This window comes from Narcine bancroftii, chromosome 3, assembly GCF_036971445.1.
Source record: "Narcine bancroftii isolate sNarBan1 chromosome 3, sNarBan1.hap1, whole genome shotgun sequence".
NCBI classification, from domain to species: Eukaryota; Metazoa; Chordata; class Chondrichthyes; order Torpediniformes; family Narcinidae; genus Narcine; species Narcine bancroftii.
The window spans coordinates 219,740,730-219,767,810 of NC_091471.1; the positions used below are offsets into that span (position 1 = coordinate 219,740,730).

At 40.6% G+C, this 27,081-nt stretch overlaps 1 protein-coding gene across 4 annotated transcripts in view; it reads left to right on the forward strand.

Annotated features, from left to right (window-relative positions):
• The window catches only part of LOC138758139 (protein transport protein Sec24B-like), a 188,229-nt gene that overhangs the window by 112,761 nt on the left and 48,387 nt on the right, over positions 1-27,081 (forward strand). For all 4 annotated transcript variants that reach the window (XM_069926651.1, XM_069926650.1, XM_069926652.1 and 1 more), the window contains 5 exons: positions 1,207-1,262; positions 10,449-10,655; positions 14,105-14,228; positions 14,762-14,920; positions 23,345-23,518. In XM_069926651.1, the coding sequence (XP_069782752.1) occupies positions 1,207-1,262; positions 10,449-10,655; positions 14,105-14,228; positions 14,762-14,920; positions 23,345-23,518 (720 nt within the window). The remainder of the gene's footprint in view (positions 1-1,206; positions 1,263-10,448; positions 10,656-14,104; positions 14,229-14,761; positions 14,921-23,344; positions 23,519-27,081) is intronic.

Here is a 27,081-nt window from a genome sequence, read left to right on the forward strand (position 1 = left end):
TCCCTAGCAACCCCAAAAAGTGCAGTACTAGTTCTTACCCCTCCCTCTCAACCATCCAGGGTCCCAAACAGCTCTTCCAAGTGAGTCAGAAGATTAATGTCTGCCTTTTCCAACCTCATTCACTCATTCTGTGTTCCTGATGTGGTATCCTTTATATCAGTAAGATCAAGCACCAACTCCCCCTCCCCTTCCCACACTGTCCTTAGCCTTCTCCAATGCCAGAGCAAAGCCCAACATAAAGTAGAGGAACAACACCTCAGATTCCATCAGGGCAGCCTGCAGCTCAGTGGGATGACCATTGATTGTTTTTTTTCCATTTTCAGGTCAATACCCCCCCCCCCCCGCCCTTCTTCTGAGTGAGGTCTGTTCTTCCCTTTTCCCCTTCCTACTTTCCTCATGTTCACTTGCATCTGGTCTTCATTATACAACTATTGTCACCTTCTCTTATTAGATTCCAGCACTGGCAATCTTTGACTTTAGTCACTACCCCAAGCACCCCTCCGTGTATGATTCATCTTCCTTCTCCTGACCCTTTTTACCTCTTGCTTCTTTCTTTCCGTTATCATCTTTTACCCTTCCCTGATTCACCAATCTCTGACTGGTCCCTGTCCAACTCCTCCCACCCTGTTCTCATATGAGCAACCTCCCCTTTGCTAATGGCATTGCCATGCTTGTTTGCTTCAACGTTTTCTTGTCCTTCATTGTCTTTGCACTATCACATTGCTTTTCTAATATTCTATTTAGATGCTCATCAATTTTTTCCCTTGGACATTAAGTACACTGAAGCCTCTCCTGTATTTTCCACTGTAACTTCGGTACTCTTTCCTGACTCTCTGCAGCAAGTTGTATCTGGTAACCACAATTTTATTTGGACAATAGCTGAACTCTTGTGTTCTTTGCATTACAAAGACTGCATTAGTTCCACCATTATTGTCTCTCTGCCAACTTTGAAACACACATATTTCTTAAATCATCATTCATTTACATTGCTGGTCTGTTTTGGTTCTTTTATTCAATTTTCTTTGCTAATAGAGGTACATTTAAATCTTTCACATGTTCATAACTCTGAAATTCAGATGAAGACTTTGGCATGGATTGTAAGAGATGTAGAAATATGTCTGTAGTGAATTTTTTTCCCCCAAAAGTTATTACCTGGTAATTGCAAGCTAGATTTTTAAAAAATTTTCATGTACATGTCTTGTGCAGATATCTTCATACCTACTCCTGACAGCTTGATGGTAAACCTACATGAAAGCAAAGAGGTATGTATTAAAGCAAGAAATGTTGGATAACGATTTAACATCCTTCCATTTTAAACTTTATGTTGAATTCCAGATCCTGTAATTCCACCATTTTAAAAACAAAGGACTTCCGAAAAAAATATTGTTTAATCACTTAAAGGTCAAGTAAGAGGAGATTATAATTGAAATGAAAAAATTGCAGATGCATAAAATTTGAAACAAAATCAGAAAATGCAGGAAGCTTCATTGAAGTTCTTTGACCATGTGCTCTAACAGCATTGCACTAACCGATATGCTAACCATGGTATTCCCCTTATTCTACTCATCTTCTCCCCTCCTTCTCTGCTGATAATAAAAAGTTCTCTCTATCTCGCTGAGCTCTGATAAAGATTCAATTATTTCTTTTTTTACATTTGCTGCCTACTAAAACTGCTGAATGTTTCCAGCATTTTCTGGTTTACTGACTATGTATTTGGCTATACCTAAACGTAGGCATTTCAGAATAAGGCTTATTGTTCATTAATATGTAGAAGATACAGTATTTATCCTGCTGGAAAATTAGGATTAATTTCTCTTGGATGTTATATTCAAGTGCTTTTTTATTCTGGGAAAATTAAACACAACAGATCTTTAACAAAATAATAAAGGTGGAAGGTTTGCTGTTATAAATTGAGAAATGCTTCTCGATTGCAGTTGGCCAAACCATGAATGTAATCTACAGGACATATTGAAATTTGTTTTTGCTGGAAGGTCTCAAAATATTTTATACTGAGACTAAATACGAGGAGAGCCATAGAAGGTTGGACCACTCAAGGGCAAAAGGGGAATTTGTGACGAGAGCCAGGGGCAGTGTGTGAGGTACTAAATGAGTACTTTGTATCTGAATTCACCAAAGAGAACGAGATGAAGAATAGATTGAGAGGGGTATACTGATGTAATTATAGAATGTTGTTATCAGGTAGAGGATGTCTTGAGTCTTGTTAAAGTGGGTAAATCCCTCAGGCCTCAAGGGATTAAACCTGGGTTGTTAAAGAGAGACAAGAGAGGGCATTGCAGGGGCCTTGTCAAAGGTCTTTGTATCCATTTTTTATCCACAAATGAGGTTCCAGAGAACTGGAGAATAACCAATACTGTTCCTTTGTTTAAGGGCAATAGGATTATTCAGCAAATTAAAAGATTTATTCATATTTGGAAAAACATGGGCTTATTAGGGAGAGTCAGTATGGCTTGTGCGGGGCAGGTCATGAGCACATTTTACTGAGTTTTTTATTAAGGTGTGACAAAGATGTTTGATAAGGAGGTACTGGATATTGGCTATAGGAACTTCAGTGAGGCATTCACAAGGTCTTATGGTGGCCTGATCCAAAATATTAAGACATGGGATCCACAGTGACTTGGTCATAGAGGGTAATGGTGGAGTGGTGTTTCTCTGACTGAAGTTCTGTGACCAGTGCTGTTCCATAGGCATCAGTGTCAATGACCTGTTTGTGATCTATCACTGGTTTTTATAATTTAATTTGTATGAAGATGTTAGTGATTGCTTTGTAAGTTTTCAGATGACACAAACATTGGTGAAGATGTGGATACTGAGGAAGGTTGTCAAAGAAAGGGCAAAACATGGGTGATTTGGAAATATGGGTGAACGACCAAAGGAACTGCTCACACTAACCATCCAAAACAATATTTATTGTATATATGAATACATGTCCTGCATATGTATTATGTGTTATGTTTGGCTATGTGTCTGCGTGTTTTGCACCGAGGGCAAGAGAACGCTGTTTTGTTGGGTTGTATTTGTGCAATCAGATGACAATAAACTCAACTTGACAACTGCCTCTCTAGCTACCTTTTTTCTCTTAATATACCTGTAGAATCTCTTAAAAATTTCCATTATCCTGCTTGCCAGATATGGGTGAAGAACTTCTGTTAAAACTGAAAAGAGATGGGTGAGGCTTGGATTTTATTTTTCTTTTCATTTAAAATGTCTACATGACCAGCATCCACCAGTTTTCTGGGATTAAAATAAACACCAGTTTTGCAGAAGTGTTGTTTCAAGATCAGATTAACCAAATGGCTTAAGGTGGTTAGATGAGCAGGGGCTGGGATCTATAGCAGAGATGGGGCAGATGAGAAGTTGAAGGCTAATACTATACTCTGAAAGCAACTTTATTGGACAGGGCAGACAGGAGCATGGCAAAGAGAGGAAAGATTGATGATTTAAACTCCATTTATTTCAGTCTAAGGCAAAAAGAAAAGGTAAAGCAGACTATCTCAGGGTGTGGATTGGCTTAGAGGACTGAAATATTATAACCATGATATTAACATGGAAAAGAGAAAGGTAAGGCCAGTGAACCAGGCTACAAATGCTATGGGTGCAATAGAAGGTTAGAGAGAAGACAACAGCATGCAGAAAGGATATTCTTGAGGAATTGTCAAATGAAGCCATAGAAATGAGAAGTAACTGATTGTAATAGTTTCCTCCACCACCCCCCACCCCCCCCAATTCTCAATCATCAACAAGAATTGGAGGAGCAGATGTGTCACTAAATTGCAAATAGCTGTAAGAATAATAAGATAGCATTATGAGGAGATTTTAAATACACTCTTATATTGGGTACCTATGCTGCAAAGAGTGGATGGTGTGGAATTTAAGTGTCTCTAAGAGAGCATCCTGCATCAATATACTGTATTGTGGGCCCAGGGTGAAACACTGGGCCTCTGAGGGAACAAGATAGGGAAGTGACTGAAGTGACAGTGAGTTCTATCTTTAAGAAAGATAGAACTGGCCAACAAGTTCTGATACTAAATTAGGGCAAGGCTGATTTCAGAGTCATGAAGCAGGAACTTGGAGAGGATTAATATGGAGAGGATGTTTGTGGGTAAAATGGTGGTATGGAAATCAGAGGAGCGAAAAGAGGACCATGATTTGGATCTGGCAAGCAGGAATATGGAAATTTTTAAGAGATTCTACAGTTATATTAAGGAAAAAAAGGTAGCTTGGGAGGCAGTTGTCAAGTTGAGTTTATTGTCATCTGATTGCACAAATACAACCCAACAAAACAGCGTTCTCTGGCCCTCGATGCAAAACACGCAGACACATAGCCAAACATAACACACATGCAGACAAACAATGCATGTGCAGGACATGTATTCATATATACAAATAAATATTGTTTTATAAATATGGGAATCTTGGATGGTTAGTGTGAGCAGTTCCTTTGGTCGTTCAGCATTCTTGCAGTCCGCGGGAAGCTGTTCCTCAGCCTGGTGGTGCTAGCTCTTGATTCTCCTGTATCTCTTTCCTAACAGAAGCAACTGAAAGTTGCTGTGTGCAGGGTGGAAGGGGACTTCATTGCTCTTCAGGCAACAAGTATATCGGTAGATTATGTCGATGCTGGGGAGGGGGAAGGGAGACTCCAATGATCCTTTGCCACTTTTATGGTCCTGTGGATTGAGCTCCGATCCATTTCTCTGCAGCAGCCACACCACACTGTGATGCAGATGGCCAGGATGCTCTTGATAGAGCTCCTGTAGAAGGTTAACATAATGGTGGCCAGTTGCCTTGCCCACTTCAGTCTTCTCAAGAAGTGAAGTCACTGTTGCACCTTCCTGACAAATGAGGAAATTTGGTGTATCAACGATCGGTCACTAGTTAAGTGAACTCCAAGGAGCTTGGTGCTCTACACTATCTCCACTGGTGTTCTACACTATCTCCACTGGTGCTCTACACTATCTCCACTAAAGAGTTGTTGATGTGTAGTGGAGGGTGGTCATTCCTAGTCCTCCTGAAGTCCATGATCATCTCCTTCATCTTGTCCATGTTGAGATTCAGGTTGTTACTCTTGCACCATATTCACAAGATTTTCCACCTCTTTGTAGTGCAACTCATCATTGTTGCTGATGAGTCCAACTACTCTTTTGTCATCTGAAAATTTGATAGCACTGCTAGAGCTAGATCTGGCAATGCAGTCAGTCGCATGAGGTGGGACAGTGCTCAACGCAGTCTTTCCATTAGGAAGTCCAGAATTCAGTTACAGGGAGGGGTGTTGTATTCCAGTCAGGACAGTTTCTCCACCCCACCCCCCTGGAAATGGTATTAAATGCTATAGGGCCACAGGAGATGGGTGAGATTTTAAATGAATATTTTTCATCTGTCTGTACTGTAGAGAAGATTACGTAAGCCAGGAAATTTAAGCAAATGAGTTGCAATGACCTGGAGCATTTAAGAAGAACCAGGAAGACTGGTCTTGATGTGCATTAAGGTGGACAAATCCCCAGGTCCTTGTGGAAAGCTAGTGAAGAAATTGCAGAGACTCAAGCTAAAATATTTATATCATTATTGGTTTTGGGTGAAGTGCCTGAAGACTAATATTATACTGTTATTTAAAGACAGTACAAGCCAGGGAACTCTAGGCTAGTGAGTTTGACATCAATGCTGTAATTGAATGGGATTCGGAGGGACAGGATCGATCAACATTTGGATGGGCAGGGACTGTCAACATGGCTTCGTGCAAGGGGGATCGTATCTCATGAATCTGATAATTCTTTTTTTAAGTGACACAGGATTTTTGAGGGCAGGGTGAAATGATGGAATAATGGATGTTATCCTTGACAAGATTCCACATGGCAGGTTAGTCTGGAAGATGAAATTACATGGGATCCAAAGGGAGCTGGTCAATTGGATTCAAAACTAGTTTAGTGGAAGAAGCAGAAGATGGTTGTGAATGGATGTCATTCTGATTGGAGGCCCATGACCAGTGGTGTGCTGTACAAGTCAGAGCTGGGTCTATGCATGGTGCTGGTTTGTTAAGTATATTAATGATTTGGATGGCCATGTATCTTAAATTTGCAGATTATTTGCAAAATAGATGCTGTAGTGGACAGTGAGGAAGAATATTTCATGTATATAACAAGATGTAGCTCACTTGGGAAGGTGGGCCAAGAAGTGGCAAATGGAATTCATCAGACAAGAGTGAGGTGTTGAACTTTGTGGCAAGGCACTGGAGAGTGTTAAACAGAGAGGCCTGGGAGAACAGATAGATAGATAACTTGAAGTGGCAACTCGGGTGGACTTGGTGATTTTAAAATAGTGTTTGCCTTCACTTGACCAGGTATAGAGAATGAAAGTTGGGCCCTCCTGATTCAGCTGTATAAAATGGTGAGACCTCACTTAGAGTACAGTGTGCAGTTGTGGTCACCAGAACTAGGGGACACAGCCTCAAGGTTCAGGGGAGTAGATTCAAGACGGAGATGAGGAAAAACTGTTTATCCCAGAGAGCAATGAATCTATGGAATTCTCTGTCCAGGGAAGCAATTGAGGCTACTTCATTAAACATATTTAAGGTTCAGTTAGATAGATTTTTACATAAAAAAGGAATTAAGGGATATGGGGAAAAGGCAGGTGGGCAGAGTTGAGTCAATGATCAGATCTGCCATGATCTTATTGAATGGTGGAGCAGACTTGACGGGCCAGGAGGCCTCCTCTTACTCCTATTTCTTATGTTCTTACAGGAAGAGCATAATATCCTGGAAAGGGTGCAGGGGAAATTCACTAGGATATTATTAGGATGAGAGGACTTAAATTTCTGGAGGTTAATTAGGTTCAGACTTTATTCCCCAGAGTATAGGAGTCTGAGGGGTGGTCTTGTGGAAGATGGATGGTTAATGCTTGTCTTTTTTCCAAGGTAGATTATTCTAGAGCTAGAGAATGTAGGTAAAAGGTGAAAATGGGCAGATTTGTGGGTCCTGAGGGGCAACATTTTCATTCAGAGGGTGGTCCATATCTAGAATGAGCTGGAAACTGCAGAAATGCACACAATTTTGACTTTTAGAAGAAATATGGACAGATTTATGGATAAGCGGCTTAGAAGGATATGGACCAAATGCAGGCGATGGGACAGGCTCAGAATGCCGACTTGGTCGGCATGGATGAGTTGGGCCGAAGGGCTTGTTCCATGCTGTATGACTCCATGGCACCAGTTTTTTTGGAGAGGGAAGGTAACTGATCTTGAAACTATGAAGGCCGAGAGGATATCAAATGGAACAATACAGCCAAGGAGTTGGGTACAATGGGATTATAACTTGCAAACAAACAACATGTAAACAGAGGGAAGGTAACTGATCTTGAAACTATGAAGGCCGAGAGGATATCAAATGGAACAATACAGCCAAGGAGTTGGGTACAATGGGATTATAACTTGCAAACAAACAACATGTAAACAGAGGGAAGGTAACTGATCTTGAAACTATGAAGGCCGAGAGGATATCAAATGGAACAATACAGCCAAGGAGTTGGGTACAATGGGATTATAACTTGCAAACAAACAACATGTAAACAGAGGGAAGGTAACTGATCTTGAAACTATGAAGGCCAGGAGGATAACAAACGGAACAATACAGCCAAGGAGTTGGGTACAGTGGGATTATGACTTGCAAGCAAACATGTAAACATTAACACCTCTGAAAACCAACCTGACTCATGCATGCGTGCGGCCTGGGAACCACTTGGGGGAAGTTTTCATTGACCTGGGTTGCTAGTCACATTTATTGTTGACTCCAACATTCTATTATTAATATGTATGTTCCGTCATGCTTCAGAACTATCTATTTGATATGTTTTCCTTTCTTGCCAAGGAATCTGATGCCTTTAAATCGACACCATTTCATTTGAATAAATCGACACATGCATGTGTGATCATCACATTGCTAATAATAATGTATAGATTTCTTATTAGTCTTAATCCTGTGCAGCCTTTTTAATGAGGAGGCAACATTAATTGATTATTCAGAATTCTAAAAGCTTTGATGCATGCATCTATGTCCAACTGTCATTTATCTGCCACAATGCAAAAACTGCTGGGAAATCCTGATAAAATGGAATTTGTAGGTAAATCGCACTCCAATCTTTTGTAACTCTTAAAGTCCTTTTGAACCTGCATGAATTAAGAAAGAATTTATTTTAGGTTACATTCTTTAGGAATGTAGGTACATATTTCCAAAAAGTAATAAGGTGGCTAAATCAATTTGCTTGTACATTACCGTAGCAAGTTTAGGATATTGATATTTAAAGAGAATGTTTAACACAAACATAGACATGAATTACCATTCAAATCAAAAAATAAGCTATTTCTTTTTGTTTCATTTAACATTTTTTATACTTTTGCATTTGTTTCATGCTCTCTTTCCCTCCATTACCCATTGCTTTCTTTGATACTGACCAGTACATAATTCATGTATTAGAAGACAACAGCCATGCTTCATGCATCCTGAAAAATCTAAAATAAAAACAGAAATGCTGAAAATACTCAATAATGTGAGAATTATTGAAGTATACAGCGGAGAAATAGGCACTTCAGTCCAAATCGTCCAAAACAGCACAGTCAGGCTGCACCTGTGGTAAGGAAAACAGAATCGACATTTCAGGAAGATACTGTCCTTTTGCAAGCTAATTTCTAACTTGGGTGTGGTAGTTGGAGACTGAAATCCTTTGTTTGGTTTATATCTCCTCCCAAAGCTCAAGAAATAGAACTTGTACTGAAAACTGGTGTTTCTTGATTTGTACAGTTGAGTTGGTCTATTAAGGGTATCCTTGAAAGTATTTCTAACATTCTTGAGTCTATAGGAAAGAAAATATGCCCATTACTGATAAACAAAAGCTGGTTCACACAAATGTCCTATGGGATTTTTAGGTAAATCAACATCTTTTTAAAATTTATATAAAGTAGAATTTTTTATGTTACCATCAAACATTTTCCTTACTGGCAAAAGACCTGTTGTGAATTGTGTGAAGACGCTGACTGGAAGACCTAACCATTTTAGATCATAAATTTCAGAAAATAATCAGTCTATTAAACGAACATTATTACTTGGATTGGAAGGTTATGGTCCAGTTGATAGTAGGTAAAATAAATAGTTTGGCATGATGGGCTGAATGGCCTGGGTTTGTGCTTTAGTGTTCCATGGTTCTGTGGAACAAAATAACATGAAAAGTTCGCCCTATATTTCCCCAGTGTCTCATTACCACAAAAGACAGCTGCCTTCTTGGTTCCATTAAATATGTTGCCCTACTTTGCATCATGTTGTGAGCATCATTGTGTGTATCCAAAGCCCACTGTTTTTCTCTTAGCACCTTTCAAATAGCATAACAAGCAAAATGTTCCTGATACATTTGGGTATTCAGATCAATATGGGCAATTTTCCTTGATGACAGCTGATTAAATACTTTACTGGTTGACATACAAATGCATTGAATGAAATAACTACATTATCCTGAAGTGTTTTTTTGCAATCAACGATGAAGTAATACCATTTGCCATTCATGGTACTTGCAGCAATCTGCAACCATGTAGATAGCTTTTAGCCAAATATTTCAGACATTAGGCACCTGAAGTTGTGCTTTGTCCTCTGCAGGCAATTTGCAGCATGTGTGAGTAGTCCAAGTAACAAAGCTGTCTGTTTAACCAATCAGATCTAGGAATCCTTGGTGCCACATACACAGTCTAACCAGCAGTTCAAAAGCCTGAAGTTACTGAAAGTCTGAAATAAAAACCAAATATTATAAACTTCAGTGGATCCAGCAGTAGCCATGGAGAGAGAAAAATCATGTTTTAGGTTCATACCTTTTTGTCAGATGCATATAATTTATTTCCATTGTAAAGTCATTACACCAAATTTTAAAAAAAAAGGGGAGAAGCTGTGACTAAGTGGAAAAAAAATAGTTTCAAACATCTCCAGCAGTTAAGCTGTGAAGCAATGGGCTCTTGAATTTCCCGTTTCACTTGATTCTCTTGACTAATTAAGATTCATCACATCAAAAGCTTGACACCTTGAATGCATCTGGTGTATTTATTGAGCAAAAAGGAATTATTTACAAGTAGTTCAGAGTTACGGCTCTGTTGAGAAGCAGGATAAACCCAATAGACATTTTCAAATATAATTTTTGATATTTAGCTGTGCACAAGTGGATATTGGATCCTGTCCAATTCGCCTCTTAATAATCTCATCACTGTTCTAGGCATAACATCCTGGTCATTGAATGTCAGTGAAAAGCTCTTATAAACAGAATTATAGGTGCAATGTCAGGCATTTTGACTGAACATATAACATTCAGCTTTACATCTGTCTCACTGAGGAATTACTGTTATCTTTTGCTCAAGATTATGTCAGCCACTTTGAGAAATATGAAGTATATTTTTTGGTTTTTTGCAGCTTGTTAAAGATTTATTGAAAATGCTGCCTGCAATGTTCACTGGCACAAGAGAGACCAACAGTGCATTGGGACCAGCTCTGCAGGCTGCTTTTAAGCTCATGTCTACAACAGGAGGACGCATATCTGTGTTCCAGACACAGCGGCCATCCATTGGTGTGGGACAGCTTTTCTCAAGAGAAGATCCTAAACAACAATCCACCATAAAGGTAATTAAACATGCAGTCAAACAGAAAAGAATCTTGTATCAAAAATAAAGTACGAGTAATTTTTTTAAATCACCAAACACTCAGTTAACTCTAATCGAGAAGCCTTAGAAACTCTTAAATAATATTGGGATTTGTTGATACCTTTAGAAAGAATGTCAAGATACTTAAATCATCAATCTGACCGTCGACGTTGACTGTGATATATAACATACCTGGGACTTACAGCATCACTGCGTCAACGTCGACTGTGACGTGTATCATACGCACCCAACATATCCTTCAAAACAGAGCAAAATGGCTGTAGATCCAGAGGTGCTGATAACTTAATGTCTGCTTAATGATCACTTAATGCCTGCTTGTTTCAAATTTAAAAATCACGAGCTGCAGTGTTTAGACTGCAGGCGTTCCAGGAAAATGACAAGGTGTCTAGGAGGAAAAAAGACAGAACTGGACTGGCACCCACATTCTGGTTCTGAACTCTTTACACAGTATGCATTCCAGGAAAATGGAAATAATTTCCCAGAATACAGCAGCTGTGTAATAGTGAGGGGATGGGGGGAAGAGGCTAATGGAAACCAGAGAAGTCATGGTTAATGCTATCCGGTTGGATGGTGCCCAGTTGTTCTTCCAGTTGAATAAATTATAAGCAACACTGCAGTAATACAGGGACTGCAGGCAGTGATTCTAGGCGGAGCTGGATCATGTTGATTATGCAGCAGGAGGGAAGATTCCGCAGCAACTGAAAGAGTGGAGTTGGACAGTGTTACAGATGTGGCGGTACCAGACTGTAATTATACCCCAGGCTGCTGTGGGAAGTGAGAGAAGAGATAGCTGGAGCAGTAGCTGTGATCTTTGAATCCTCTTTGGCTGCAGGGGAGATGTCAGAGGATTGGAAATGACAAATGTGGACCCTTTGTTTAAAAAAGGTAATGGGAGAGACCTGGGAAATATGAAGTAGTAAGTTTTATGTCAGTGGTATGTAAAATAATGGAGAGGATTCTTAAGGATAGGGTCTATGAGCATTTGGAGAAGTATAGTCTACTCAAGGATAGTCAGCATGACTTTGTGAAGGGAAGGTCATGCTTCACGAGCTTAATTACGTTTTTTGAGGAGGTAACAGAAGAAATTGATGAGGGTAGGGAGGTAGATGTGGTCTACATGGATTTTAGCCCCACGAGAGACTCATCCAGAAAGTCACGAGGCATTGGATCAGTGGAACCTTGGCTGTGTGGATAAAAAAATGGCTTGTAGAAAGAAAGCAGAGAATAGTTGTGGAAGGAAAGTATTTTGCCCAGAGGTCAGTGACTAGTGGAGTGCCACAAGAATCTGTTCTGGAACCCCTGCTCTGTGATTTTTATAAATGACATGAATGAAGAGGCAGAAGGATAGGTCAGTAAGTTTGCAAATGGCATAAAGGTTGGAGGAGTTGTGGATGGGGCTGAAGGTTGTTGAAGGTGACAAGAGGATATAGACAAGATGCAGAGTTGGACAGAAAAGTGACAGATGGATTTTAATCTGGATAAGTGTGAAGTGATGCATTTTGGAAGTACAAACCAGAAGGCTAAGTACAGGGTTAATGGTTGGTTACTTAAGAGTGCAGAGGGACCTTGGGGTTCAAATCCATACATCCCTCAAGGTTGATAGGATAGTTAAGAAGGCCTATGGGATGCTGGGATTCATTAATAGGGGGATTGAATTCAGGAGTAGAGATGTTACAACTCTACAAATCTCTGGTAACACCACACTTAGAACATTGTGTTCAGTTCTGGTCACATCATTACAGGAAGGATATGAGGCAAGGTGCCTCTTATGAGGCAAGGTGAGCAGAGCTGGGACTTTTCTCTTCTGGAGTGTAGAAGGATGAGAGGAGCCTTGATAGAGGTCTACAAGATTATGAGAGGCATAGATAGGGTGGGCAGCCAGTGCCTGTTTCTCAGGGCAGGATCAGAAAACACCAGAGGACATATGTACAAATTTAAGGGAGGGAAGTTTAGTGGGGACATCAGGGGTGAATATTTTTACACAGAGAGTTGTGTGTACCTGGAATGCCTTGCCGAGGATGATGGTGGCTGAAACATTGGAGGCATTTAAGAGACTCTTAGATAGACACATGGATGAAAGAAAAAGAGGGTTATAGGTAGGGAGGGTTTAGTACTTTTTTTTAAGGGAGGGAATATATGGATTGGCACCACATAGAAGGCCAAAGAGCCAGTATTGTGTTGTATGATTCTATGTTCTATGGTAAGTTTGTGTATTTGAAGTTTGTCTTGGGTTTGAACACAAGATTGTGAACAATTTAGTTTGATTTCAAGCAATTGCCAGTGAAGAAGATAGGGTTGGTGATTAATTCAATGTAGAAAAGACTGATTTTGAAATGGGGTTCAACTTTGCATTCAGCAGAGTGGTTCCCACACAGAATGGACAGCTTGGTTACATTATAAAGCTGAGGTCGGAATTATCTCTGGAACAATTAAAGACTTTGATAGAAGGGAGAAATTGGGAGAGATGCAGGAGCAGAGATTCTTTGCAGCAGAGGTGGAGGGAACAGATTTGGAGCAGTAAGCAGGCATGATTTTCTGGATGAAAGTATCAAGGTGGATAGACAGTCATCCATAAAAGTATTTATTTCGTACAAGGATGATAATCGTAATGACTTTATTGTCACATCCATTGTACAATGTTCATATGCACTGAAATTCTGCTTGCTCCAGCTGAATGTGAAAAATAAACATTTAAAAATAGTGCAGATGGTCCTTTTGAGCTATCAGAGTGGTCCCTAATTTGTGTAACGTGGGAAGGTTTAAGAGCCTGACATCATTAGAAAGAAACAATTCTTGAACTTAGTGTTGCTGGTCTTCAAGCTTCTGTAACCACCTGCCTGAAGGTGGCAACCAGTGAGAAACAGTTGTGATCAGGGTGATGTGGGTCCTTTTAGATGTTCGCTGCCTTCTTGAGGTAGCACCTCGCAGTGATGTCAGTATCATTATTTCTTATAATGATGATTGTTTCTTCCCTCCTCAAAGTACCTGGATCAAAGTTATATGGGTCAATATCAGTAAGCTGATAAATTCAGAATCAGGCCAAGCTGTTTTTCAGTTCTGTTCCTGATGTTTAGTGCAGCTCACCAGTCAGTGTTTTTAATTAACAAACAAGAAGCAGTCGAATAATCAAATTTATTATCAAGAAAATGTTGTGAGATGCAGCAGTGGGAGAGCTGTCTATCGTGTGACAACCCCAAAACAAATACATTTTCCATGAAAGAACAAAGAGAAGGTGGAAGTACTCAGCCGATTAGACAGCATCCATGGGGAGAAATGGGCAGTCAGCGTTTTGGATCTGAATTTTTGTTCCTTGTTTTGTAATAATTCAGGTAGCTGTGTTTTCAAATGGTACTTCCTAATTCATATATAAAAATTGATCCATTTCTGAAAAGTTTACTTTTAATTCAGGGGTTGCAGCACCTTGGTCCAGCCACAGACTTTTATAAGAAGTTTGCATTGGATTGTTCAAGCCAGCAGGTGGCAGTGGATCTCTTTTTGCTGAGTGGACAATATTGTGACTTGGCTTCACTTGGTAAGAGTCCTTTTATTATCTTGATATACATTTTATGCCCATCAACTAAAATTCTGTTTCTTGATGTGGGTTTTTTTTCCAAATTGATTTTCTGGATGAAAGTACCAAGGTGGATAGACAGTCATCCATAAAAGTATTTATTTCGTACAAGGATGATAATCGTAATGACTTTATTGTCACATCCATTGTACAATGTTCATATGCACTGAAATTCTGCTTGCTCCAGCTGAATGTGAAAAATAAACATTTAAAAATAGTGCAGATGGTCCTTTTGAGCTATCAGAATACGAACGCAGTCAAGGATTTGCAATGATTGCACCAAGGCAAGCAAGGGTGGGGGGGGGGGGGAATATTTGTATCTGCTTTAGTTAGTTAATTAATTATTCCTTTAAAGATGACACCGTTTCACTGTGATGTATCATATGGTGATGTACCATAGTCTATATAATCTGATGTAATTAAAAAATAGTCAGGTGCACCATTGACTCATAATAAATTTGACACTTATCTTTTTGTAACTGTGTTTTTTACAGCTTGTATGTCCAAATACTCTGCTGGATCAGTATTCTACTATCCATCATTCCATCACATTCACAATCCTACCCAGGTAGAGAAGTTTCAGAAAGACCTCAAGCGTTACCTTATTAGAAAAATTGGCTTTGAAGCAGTGCTGAGGATACGTTGCACAAAAGGTAATATTTTATTTGTGTGTCTGCATTTAAACTGGGGATGAATTTTATTTGGCTTTGATAAAATGTATACAGAATCATTTAAAAGTGCCTTATTATAAATGTAAACTTTTATTACGCCCTTCATGTTTTCAGGTCCTCCAAAAGATATCCTAATGAATACTTAGCGATATTTACCAGCAAGAAGCATGTGGTGGTTGGACAGTTAAGAGAGGGGTGTGCTGATATTATAAGCACATGTCTGTGTCAAACCAAAATTCAAAACAAAAATCTTTGAGAAGACAGAGTTGCCATCTAATCTAACACCGTTATTTAAACATAAAAGAGAAGCAAAATAAAGTCACTTCAGGGACATTGTGGAGTGGTGGATCTCACCAGCTTCTCTGATGTTGCCTCCTCTAGCACATCTGTAGCTACACAAACTGTGTTTTGGCAGTGAACCCAAGCTCAGGGTATCTAAATCACAGCTCCATGATTCCGGTTCTGAATCTCCAAAGTGTTAGGAAGGTATCTGTCCCTGAGGCCGTTTGGGCGGCCTTGATAAATCCTGGCAGAGAATGCACCTGAAGAAGCCTGTTGCCTATACCTGCTATACACCTCTCTTCTTAACCAGATCGCCAATATCCCTTGAAAGCCAAAGTTCCCTATGCCTGTTAACTTTGCCTTTAATCCTGACAGGAACACGGAAACTGTAAATTCGCAAAATTTTGCATTTTTAAAAATATTTTATTTTTGGAATTTTTTTCAAAAAATATACATAGTAACTTTTTAAATATACAATATATTAAACTTTTTCTCACAAACATAACAAACAAAAACAAAACAGTCTCTCCCTCCCCCCTTCCATACATACAGATCCGTTCACCGTCAGATTTTATATATATTTTAAGTATATAAATAGCGCCTTTGGAAGACTACACAAAAGAGTCTGAAAAAACAACCAACTGAAAAACCTCACAAAGATAAGCGTATACAGAGCCGTTGTCATACCCACACTCCTGTTCGGCTCCGAATCATGGGTCCTCTACCGGCATCACCTACGGCTCCTAGAACGCTTCCACCAGCGTTGTCTCCGCTCCATCCTCAACATCCATTGGAGCGCTTTCATCCCTAACGTCGAAGTACTCGAGAGGGCAGAGGCCGACAGCATCGAGTCCACGCTGCTGAAGATCCAGCTGCGCTGGGTGGGTCACGTCTCCAGAATGGAGGACCATCGCCTTCCCAAGATCGTGTTATTTGGCGAGCTCTCCACTGGCCACCGTGACAGAGGTGCACCAAAGAAAAGGTACAAGGACTGCCACCAAAGAAAAGGTTCCAAGCCTGCCACTGACCACCGCCAGTGGGCTGATATCGCCTCAAACCGTGCATCTTGGCGCCTCACAGTTTGGCGGGCAGCAACCTCCTTTGAAGAAGACCGCAGAGCCCACCTCACTGACAAAAGGCAAAGGAGGAAAAACCCAACACCCAACCCCAACCAACCAATTTTCCCCTGCAACCGCTGCAACCGTGTCTGCCTGTCCTGCATCGGACTTGTCAGCCACAAACGAGCCTGCAGCTGACGTGGACTTTTTACCCCCTCCATAAATCTTCGTCCGCGAAGCCAAGCCAAAGAAAAGAAGAAAGAAAAGAGTAAATTTGGGGAAACTATGTTTTTGCATGTATAATAGTTACTTTTATACCCTTTTTTGTTCCTTTTTAATACTGTATCTGGGCCCGTATGTGGTCCAGGTTTGGCTGCCAGACCTTTACAAAAGTATCGTATTTGTTCTTTAAGTTATATGTGATTTTTTTTTTCTATAGCTGTGGTTCATTTCCACAGTCCATCGTGCTATAAGTAGATTGGAGTAGGACCTCTAAGTGATCAAGATACATTTTTTTGCTATTGCCAGTGCTATTTTTATAAATGAGATTTGATATTTGGTCAATTTGTCATTATGTCCATGAAATTACCTTGTAGATATAGCTCTGGGTTACCTGTGAAGGCCACTCCTATTATCCTGGTTAATTTTTCTGCAATTTCTTTCCAAAATGGCCTCACTTTCACACACCACCACGTGGCATGTAGAAAAATTCCTGTCTCAGTCCCACATCTGAAACACATCTCTGAAAATTCGGTGACTTTTGTTCTATGTATCTTTTTGTGGGGTAAGATATAATTGGTGTAAAAAATTATACTGAACTAGTCCATATCTTACAATTATAATTGATTCATGCTGTCCTTTCACTAATCTGGCCAGCTTCTTTCTGAAATCACCACACCAAAGTCCGACTCCCATCTTTTCCTTTACTTCTGCAACCCTGGTTTTGCATTTTCTCTCTGGAGAGCATAGAACAATTTTATTGTAAACTTGGATGTATTCCCCATCCAAACCATTTGTTCAGTTTCACTAATTTCAGGTGGGATTAACGTTGGTCCCCATCTTCATCTTAACGACTTAAGATGGAGAAAACATTTATTCATTTCTCCGATGGAAATTAGAAGATAGCCTGAGAATACAGCAATGGTACATAGAAATGAATAAATGTATTCCATTGGAAAAAATAACATATAATTTAAGAAATAACATCACAGTATTCAAACAAATTTGGGAACCGTACATGGAACACAACAGAGAAGTCCTACCGTGGACCTCCACCACTTAAAATGACAGAAGGAGAAGAAGACGAAATGAACTGACCCAGTATGTAAAAGTAGATGACACAAATTTCTTGTTTATTTTCGTTGTGTGATGACATTGTTTAATGGGTTTAATGTATCATATATGTTGAACGTTGAGTGGGTGGGGAGGGGGGGTGAAGGAGGGAGCGAAGGGAGGGGGGAAAAGGGGAGAAAATGACACATGTGTATATTCAAGAGGGAAATGTTTGTGTGTATTTTGGTCAGTATGGTTCATAGTGTGAAAAATAAACAAAATTTTTTTAAAAAGACGGAGAAAACTGAAGAAGGTTGCATTGGCCACTCCGTACTTGTGTTTTAATAGTTCAAAGAACATAAGAGTTCCTTCCGTGTAACAATCCTGAATATATCTTACATTTTTGTCATACCACAAATTTAATATTCTATTGTCCATGTTCATAGGCAATAGCTCATTTTTACACAGTAGAGCTTTTATTGATATCCCTATTTTTTTTATACACTCATTAATTTCTTGCCACATTCTAATCATATTTATTAGAATGGGGTTATCCATCTTTTTCTTTCGTGATTTGACACTCCATTTCAAAATTTCACATTTGAAGGCCTTCCACTTACTGAACACATCCTTGCCAGTAAACAACTTATCCCAATCCAGTCTTCCTAGATCCTTTCTCATTTTCACAAAATTGGCCTTTCTCCAATTTAGAATCTCAACTCAAGGACCAGACCTATCCTTATCCATAATTAACTTGAAACTAATGACATTATGGTAACTGGACTCAAATGTTCACCTCTCATACTTCTGTCACCTGACCTGTCTGATTCCATAATAGGAGATCAAGTATTGCATCCTCTCTCATTGGTGCCTCTAATATATTTCACATTATGGGAGTTCCAGTCAATATGTGGAAAATTAAATTCTCCCACTATTCTGTTTCTTACATCGGTCTGCTATCTCTTGACAGATTTGCTCTTCTAATTCTCTTTGAGCATTTGGCAGTCTATAATACAACCCTATCAATGTGGTTACATCTTTCCCGTTCCTCAGCTCCATCCCTATGGCCCTCTGGGTTGTCCTCTTTCAGCACAGCTGTGACATTTTCCCTGACTTGTAATGCCACTCCTCCCCCTTTCATTACTCCCCCCCTTATCATATTTGAAACAATGGAACCCCAGAACACTGCTGCCAGTCCTGCCCCTCCTGCGGCCAAGTCTCACTTATAACAATAATGTAGTAATCCCACGTGCCAATCCACGCTCTAAGCTCGCCTGTCTTTCTGACAATACTCCTTTCATTGAAATAAATACACCTAAGAACATTTCAATCACTTACAAACTTTTGATTCCTATCTATGCATGCAGCTCTTGCATGACCTTTATCCTTTTCCACCTCACTATCTATTCTAACACTCTGGTTTCCCTCCCCCTGCAAATCTAGTTTAAACTCACCAGAGCTTCACGAGCAAACCTGCCCGTTAGGGTATTTTCCCCCCTCCAATTCAGATGCAAACCGTCCCATCGGAACAGGATCCACCTTCCCTGGAAGAGAGCCCAATGATTTAGAAACCTGAAGCCCTCCCCTCTACACCATGTCTTCAGCCATGTGTTAAGCTGTGTTATCCTCCTATTTCTAAACTCACTAGCATGTGGTACAGGTAACTAAGATCACTACCCTGGAGGTCCTGTCCTTCAACCTTGTGCCTAATGCCCTGAACTATCCTTGCAGGATTTCCTCACCCTTCCTACCCATATCATTGGTCCCTATATGGACCACGGCATCTGGCTGCTCACTCACCCTCCTGAGAACGGTGTGAACGATCTGAGATATCATGGACCATGTAACCAGGGAGGCAACGTACCATTCGAGATTCTTAATCTCCTCCACATAACCTCCTATCTATCCCCCTAACTATGAATCCCCATCACTACAGCTTGCCTTTTCTCCTCCCTTCCCTTCTTAGCCACCAGACCAGATTCCATGCCAGAGACTTGATCGCTGTGGCTTGTGCCGGGTAGGTAATCCTCCTCAACAATATACAAAATGGTACACTTGTTATTCAGGAGAATGCACACAGGTGCCCTGCACTGCCTGTCTGTTTCCTTTCCCTCTCCTGGCCATTAATCATCTACCTTCCAGGGGTAATAATGTCCCTATAACTCCCATCAATCACCCCCTCTGCCTCCTGAATGTTCCGGAGTTCATCCAACTCCAGCTCCAATTCCTTAACTCGGCTTGTCAAGAGCTGCAGCTGCTTCCACTTCTCACAGATGAAGTCATCAGGGATACTGCTGGCTTTCCTGACATTATGCAAGAGGAGCATTCCCCTACCTTGGCTGCCATATCCACATTCTCTGGCTCTCTCCCTTTAACTCACTCTCTCCCTCTCTCCTTCCATTTCTATTTGTGACGCTACTGCTCCTTTTTGATTTACTACAACTCTCTGCCCTAATATGCTGATAATGTAGCTCCTGGGGAGGCAAAAAACAAAAAAACCATGTTTTGGTCAATTACAGAAAAAACTTTGGAAAATTCCTCCCCAATGGCAATCAAGCAGAGCTCCAGGAGATAACTGAAATTTGTGATATATTACACTATCACCAAATCCCATTCTGATTTTTTTTCTTATTCTAATACTTAAATCTCTTCTATCAAACTCCCACTCTTCGGTCAAGCTCTTGCTCGCTTCTTCCTCATGTGATCCCGTCCTTGGGGCAGATCCCGCTGTGGTCTCCAGTGGCTTCCTGAACCAGCCACCATCCATCCGAAGCAGCAGGAAGGCTTCCAAGGACCTCCCCTGAAGTGCAATACACAGCACTTGTGGATAGATGAGACCAAGATTAACCTGCATCAGAGTAATTCCAAGAGCAAAGTGTGGAGGTGTAAAGGAACTGCCCAAGATCTAGTGTACCACCTCATCTGTGAAACATAGTGGTGGAGATGTTATGTCCTGGGCATGTATGCCTGCCACAGGTACTGGCGTGCTTATTTTCATTGATGATGTAACTGCTGTTGTCAGTAGCAAAATGAATTCTGAAGCACATAGAATCGTTTTATCTGCTGAAGTCGAGCAAAAGCCTCCAAACCCACTGGACAGTGCTTCATCCTATAGCAAGACAATGATCCCAAGCAATAAAGGAGTTTTCAAAGCTACAAACTGGAAAATTCTTGAATGGCCCAGTTAGTCACCGATCCAAATCCAACTGAGCATGCCATCCATATGTTTAAGAGAAAACTTAAAGGGGATAAGCCTCCGAAGCAGGAGCTGAAGATGGCTGCAGTAGAAGCCTGGCAGAAGATATTCAGCACCTGGTGATGTTGCGGAATCACAGACTTCAACCAATTTTTACATGCAATGGATATGTAACAAAGTATGTGACTTATTATGTTATGTTTGTATTGTATATGGATATGATTTTGGGACATACATTGGGGCAGGTTTTTTTTTAGTGTAGGTCACATACAAACATTTTAAAACAGATCTTATTTAAAATACTGGAACTTTGCTCATGCTAGACAGGCCAGCACCAAGAACCTTTGCAAAAGCTTTGGAGAGTGCCCAAGAGACTTCACTAATGGATTGTTGTTTAGAAAAAGGCAACTGATGAAAGAACACATCGGAGCTACAGGCTGTCTGGAGTGGAACTTGCTGTTCTAAGAGGGTCATGTGGTTTTGCAAGCAGAGTGAGGCTTTCTCTCAGAGAGAGGGAATTCAGTTCTGCAGTTTTACAGTTAGCAGCAGCAACTGGGACTGGAACAGGACAAGCTGGCAAGCTTGTGGAAAACCCCATTTGGAAGACCAGTTGTGAGTGCTGAGTTCAGCCTGGTCAAAGCCCTTGTGGTTCATGCAAGAGGAGAGGACTGACTACCTAATGTTTTACTTGAAATAAGGGAAACAAAAAGGAACTCTGTGAGGTCCTGAAAGAAAAAAGTAATCTGGAGAACCCTGAGGCGGCAAGTTTCTTTGGCAAGATGCTGAAGTGGCTGTTTAAAAGGAATCAGTTGTGGGTGTCCAGTGAACAACAAATCTCTCTCTGAAAACCCACAAGAACCTTCCTGAGTGGTAACCATTTACCTTTCTAGCACCAAAGCCTGGTGAACTTCATAAATGTTAAATTCTGTGCACAGTATAAGAATTGCCTGCAACCCGTAAACTTGGAGGAATAAGATTGGACTGTGAATCAAATAACTTTTCTGAACTTACATACATGTGTGCTTAGAATTAGAAGAGAGTTAAGTTAGGTTCATTAAGTTAATAGTAATAAGTTACAGTTTGATCCTGTTTTCATATTTAAAGATAATTAAAAGGAACTTTTATTTCAGTAACCGTTTGCGTTGGTGAATATCTATTGCTGCTGGGATTTGGGGTCATCTGGGCTCAAAACAGTACTAAACATGATTACTTTGATATACATACAATTGAAATATTCTACAGTGTCAAACCAAAATTTTTACAGTATGTTTCTGATTATCCGAAATGCTTGGGACCGGACGTTTTTCAGTTAACCCAATTTTTCAGATAACTGAGAAATGGCTTTAAACAGCCCAATAGCATCGGCAGAATATTTGTATTGGCCATCCCCAATCCCCAATACCTCCCCACCACCGTTGCTAATCCCTCACACCTCCCCACTGCTGTTGCCGATCCCTAGCACCTCCCCACTCCCATTGCCGATCCCTGACACCTCCCCACCATCGTTGCTGATCCCTGACACCTCCCCACATTGTTGCCAATCCCTGAAACCTCCTCACTGCCATCACCGATCCTGCCACCAAAGTTGATTCTCAACACCTCCCCAACACCGTCGCTGTTCCTGCCCGGGAATCCGAGATCCTTGCTGCCATCGCTGATCCCCAACACCTCCCCACCATCATCACCGATCCCTGACACCTCCCCACCACCATCTCTGATCCTGCCTGAGAGCCTGAGGTCCCCGCACCTACCTGGGAGCCTGAGGTCCCCTCTCCTTCCTCCATCACTGATCCTCAACACCTCCCCACCACTGTTGCTGCTCCTGCCCGGGAGACCTCTCTCCTTGATGACGCTGGGACAGCAGAGAACCAAGTTCAGTGGAGGGTAAATAAGAAATAGAGGGACGGGAGGGAGTTACCGGAAACAAGGACAATCTCCCCAAGCGTTACCTAACCCACCAATTTCTTCCAGTGCTCACTGACGGTTTCTCTGAGCTTACATCCAGCCGCACAGCATCTGTTTTCCCAGCTGGTTTTCTGTTGTTTCCAAACTGGAGCTAACATCGTGTTAGAGCCCAACCTGAGCACATGGGATTAAATTTTTTTTCAACTTGTGACGTCATGTTGCCGCCAAAAAAAAATTTGGATAATAGATTTTCGGTTGTGGTCTTCGGATAATTGGAAACGTATTGTACAAATAACCTTGAATAAATGTGCACTTTAATCATATGTTTGATTACAAATGTAAAACTGTGGAGCACAGGAGGAAATGAAGAGATAAAGTGTCTGTCCCAAACATAATAGAGTACAGTGGAAATGCATGCATGCCAAAATCCTGAAACTTCCAGTAATAAACAGGGGTAAGTACTGGCAGTTCAATGTGAAGCTATTGGTGGTTGCAGCATCTGCCCATTGCTTTCCATGGATGCTACGTGACCTGTGGATTTCCGCCATTACTTTTGCATATTGTACTGGTATTAAGATTCAGCCTATTATGCTTGAAAGAAGTTTGAGATATAAAACAAATCAATTAATTTATTTTATATTTTACTTGGGTGCATTTGAGTGCCCACATAACAATTTTCTTTTTTTTTTCCAGGTCTCTCCATACACACTTTCCATGGAAACTTCTTTGTGCGTTCCACTGATCTGCTGTCTCTTGCTAATATAAATCCTGATTCAGGATTTGCTGTGCAGATATCTATTGAAGAAAGTCTTTCAGAGTCCTCTGTTGTATGTTTTCAAGCTGCTTTGCTTTACACTTCAAGCAAAGGTATGTGTGTCTTTTACAGATTTATTATTTATCTTTGAGTAACATTCACTGCTTATTCTCATTGAACAGTATCAAGACTAGAGTCTCTATATCCACACCCTGATTTTGATTGTAAAGAAGGTGTTGGAGAGATTCCAGAGGAGGGTGACAAGAATGATCCTGGGGATGAGAGGGTTAATGTATAAATAGTGTTTGATTATAAAGATGAGGGTGGATCTCATTGAAACCTAACAAATATTGAAAGGGTTGAATAAAGTGAATGTGGAGAAGATAAATCCAGTAGTGGGAGTCTTGTACCATAGGACACAGGCTCAGAATAAAAGGACATCCTTTCAGAACAGAGATGAGGATAAATTTCTTCAGCCAGAGAATATGTGGAATTCATTGGCCCAGATGGAGGTTATTTGGGTGTCAAAGATTAGGGGAGAAGGCAGGAGAATGGTGTTGAGAGGAAAAATACATCAACCATGATTTGAATGGTAGGGTAGACTCGATGGGCTGAATGGCCTAATTCTGCTCCTGGGTCTTATTGTTAGCGGTGATGGAGGCCGATGCAATAGGGATGTTGACACTTAAAACACTCTTAAATGATACTTGGATGTAAGAGAGTAATGGGCAGTGACGAGGGAACAATTAGATTGATCATAGAGTAGATTGATACAGGTCACCACAACATGTGAGCCAAAGAGTTCGTACTATGCAACCCCAAGACTTCATAGCAGACACAGGCCATTCGGCTCATTGAATTATCACTGCCATACATATCATGGCTGATGTAATTTTCTTTCCAATTCCATTTGATGCCCTTACTAATCAAGAACCTATTAACCTCTGCATTAAATATACCCAATGACTTGGCCTCCACAGCCATCTGTGGCAATGAATTCCACAGATTCACCTCTGGTTGAAGAAATTTCTTCTCATCTCAGACCGAAAGGGATATGTCCATTTTTCTGAGGTTGTGCCCTCTGGTTCTAGACTCTCACACTGCTGGAAACAAAGTTTGCTCTTTTTGTCTGACATATTCATGACATCGCATACAACACTGAACTTCTTTTTTTCTGTGGGCCCGGCAGAATTTCAACTGTAAACTATACTCAAATAAACAGATATGCATTACAAAAGATACAAATGTAAACAAAGAAAAGAAATGTAAAGAAACAGTGCAATGCAGAAAGAAAATCAGTAATAAATATGAAAAGTAAGAATCCTTAAATGAATTTCTGATTGAATTTGATGGTGGAGGGGTAGCAACTGTTCCTGAACCTGGTGGTATGAGTGTTGTGGCACCTAGATCTCTTTGCTGATGGCAGCAGCAAGAACAGAGCATGTCCTGGGCGATGTGGATCCTTGATGATTGTTGCTGCTCTCCAACACCAGCGTTCCATTAGATTTTCTCAATGATGGAACCTTGGCTGTGTGGATAAAAAATTGGCTTGTAGGAAGAAAGCAAAGAGTAGTAGTAGAAGGAACGTATTCTGCCTGTGTTACGAGCCCAAAGGGCCCCAAAACCCAGCAGCAATAGACAATCACCAAGACAAGTAGTTACTTAAACAAAAGTTGTTTTTAATTATCTTTAAACATGAAAATAGAATCAAACTTTAACTTATCTCTATTAACTTAACTAACCTAACTTAACCCCCTTCTAATTCTAAGTGCACGTGTATGTAATGTGTGTAAATTTAAGAAAAGTTATTTGGTTCAGAGTTCAATCTCACTTCTTATTCTTCCAAGTTCTCTGGTTGCAGGCAATTCTTATACTGTGCACAGAATTTAACATGTATACAGTTCACCAGGCTTTGATGCTCAAAAGGTAAATGTTTACCATTCAGGAAAGTTATCATAGGGTTTGCAGAGAGAGATTTGTTGTTCCAGGATTTCCACAACTGAGGTACCACCATTAGTCACCTCAATGTCTTGCTGATGAAACTTGCCCCATCAGGGTTCTCCAGATGATAACCTCTTTCTTTCAGGCTTCACAGAGTTCCTTTCTGTTGCACTTATTCCAAGAGAAGCATCAGACAGATAGCACTTCCAGCCATCCGCCGCTCTGGAGCTTCTGGTTCAGTTTCAAACCAGTTTCTGCTGGCTCTCAGTTCCATCAAGCTTCAGTGTCACACACACTGGCTAAGAGAACTTGTTTCTCTCTCTCTCTCTCTCTCTCTCTCTCTCTCTCTCTCTCTCTCTCTCTCTCTCTCACGCTCTCTCTCTCACTCCCCAACTGCCAGAAACCCCATGTGACTAAGTTGCAAAACCCATGTACTTCTAGGTAAACAAAAACCCAGGAGTGACATTTCTGTGCACTCTGTCAAAACCCTTGCAAAGAGCTTTCAACAGCCAGAGTGTCTCCTGCTTGTTGCTTTAATGAAGTCATTTCAATTAGCACCTACTTGTGAAATGTGCATAGCATTCTCCATAGTTTCTGTAAAATTACTGAATATGAATTCTTCCGTATTTCAAATAAGATCTGTTTTAAAATGTGTGAATGTATGTAATTTACTCTAATTTTACCAATTTATCTCCCAAATACATCTATCACATTTGGAAGTTGGTGACTAGTGGAGTGCTACAGGGATCTGTTCTGGGACCCCTGCTCTTTGTGATTTTTATAAATGACCTGGGTGAAGAAGCAGAAGGATGGGTCGGTAAGTTTGCGGATGATATGAAGGTTAGAGGAGTTCTGGATGGAGCTGAAGGTTGTGGATGGTTACAAGAGGATATAGACAGGATGCAGAGTTGGGCAGAAAAGTGACAGATGGATTTTAATCTGGATAAGTGTGAGGTGATGCATTTTAGAAGGACAAACCAGAAATTGAGTACATGATTAATGGCCGGTTACTTAAGAGTGTGGATGAACAAAAGGTCCTTGCTAAGAGAACTTGTTTCTCTCTCTCTCTCTCTCTCTCACTCTCTCTCTCTCTCTATCCCTCTCTCCCCCTCACGCTGTCTCTCTCACTCCCCAACTGCCAGAAACCCCATGTGACTAAGTTGCAAAACCCATGTACTTCTGCAGCAATTAATAGGAGTTAGCCTTCTTGGTCAAGTTGTTGTTTTTAGGTAAACAAAAACCCAGGAGTGACATTGAGGGATGTATGAATCCTGTCTATATCCTCTTGTAACCATCAACAACCTTAAGATTCATGCATCCCTCAAGGTCGCCACCCAGGATGATAGGATAAAGAAGGCCTATGGGATCCTGGGGTCCATTAATAGGGGGATTGAGTTCAGGTCATGTTGCAATTCTACAAATCTCTGGTAAGACCACACTTAAGAGTGTTATGTTCAGTTCTGGTCACCTCATTACAGGAAGGATGTGGAAGCTATGGAGAGAATGCAGAGGAGATTTACCAGGATGTGGCCTGGATTGGGAAACAAGTTTTATGTGACAAGGTTAGTAAAGCTGGGATTTTTTATCTTTAGAGTGTAGAAGGATGAGAGGAGACTTACTAGAGGACAGGATCAGCAAACACCAGAGGACATATGTACAAAGTAAAGGGAGGGAAATTTAGGGGAAACATCAGGGGTAAGTTTTTTACTCAAAGAATTGTGGTGCCTGGAATGCC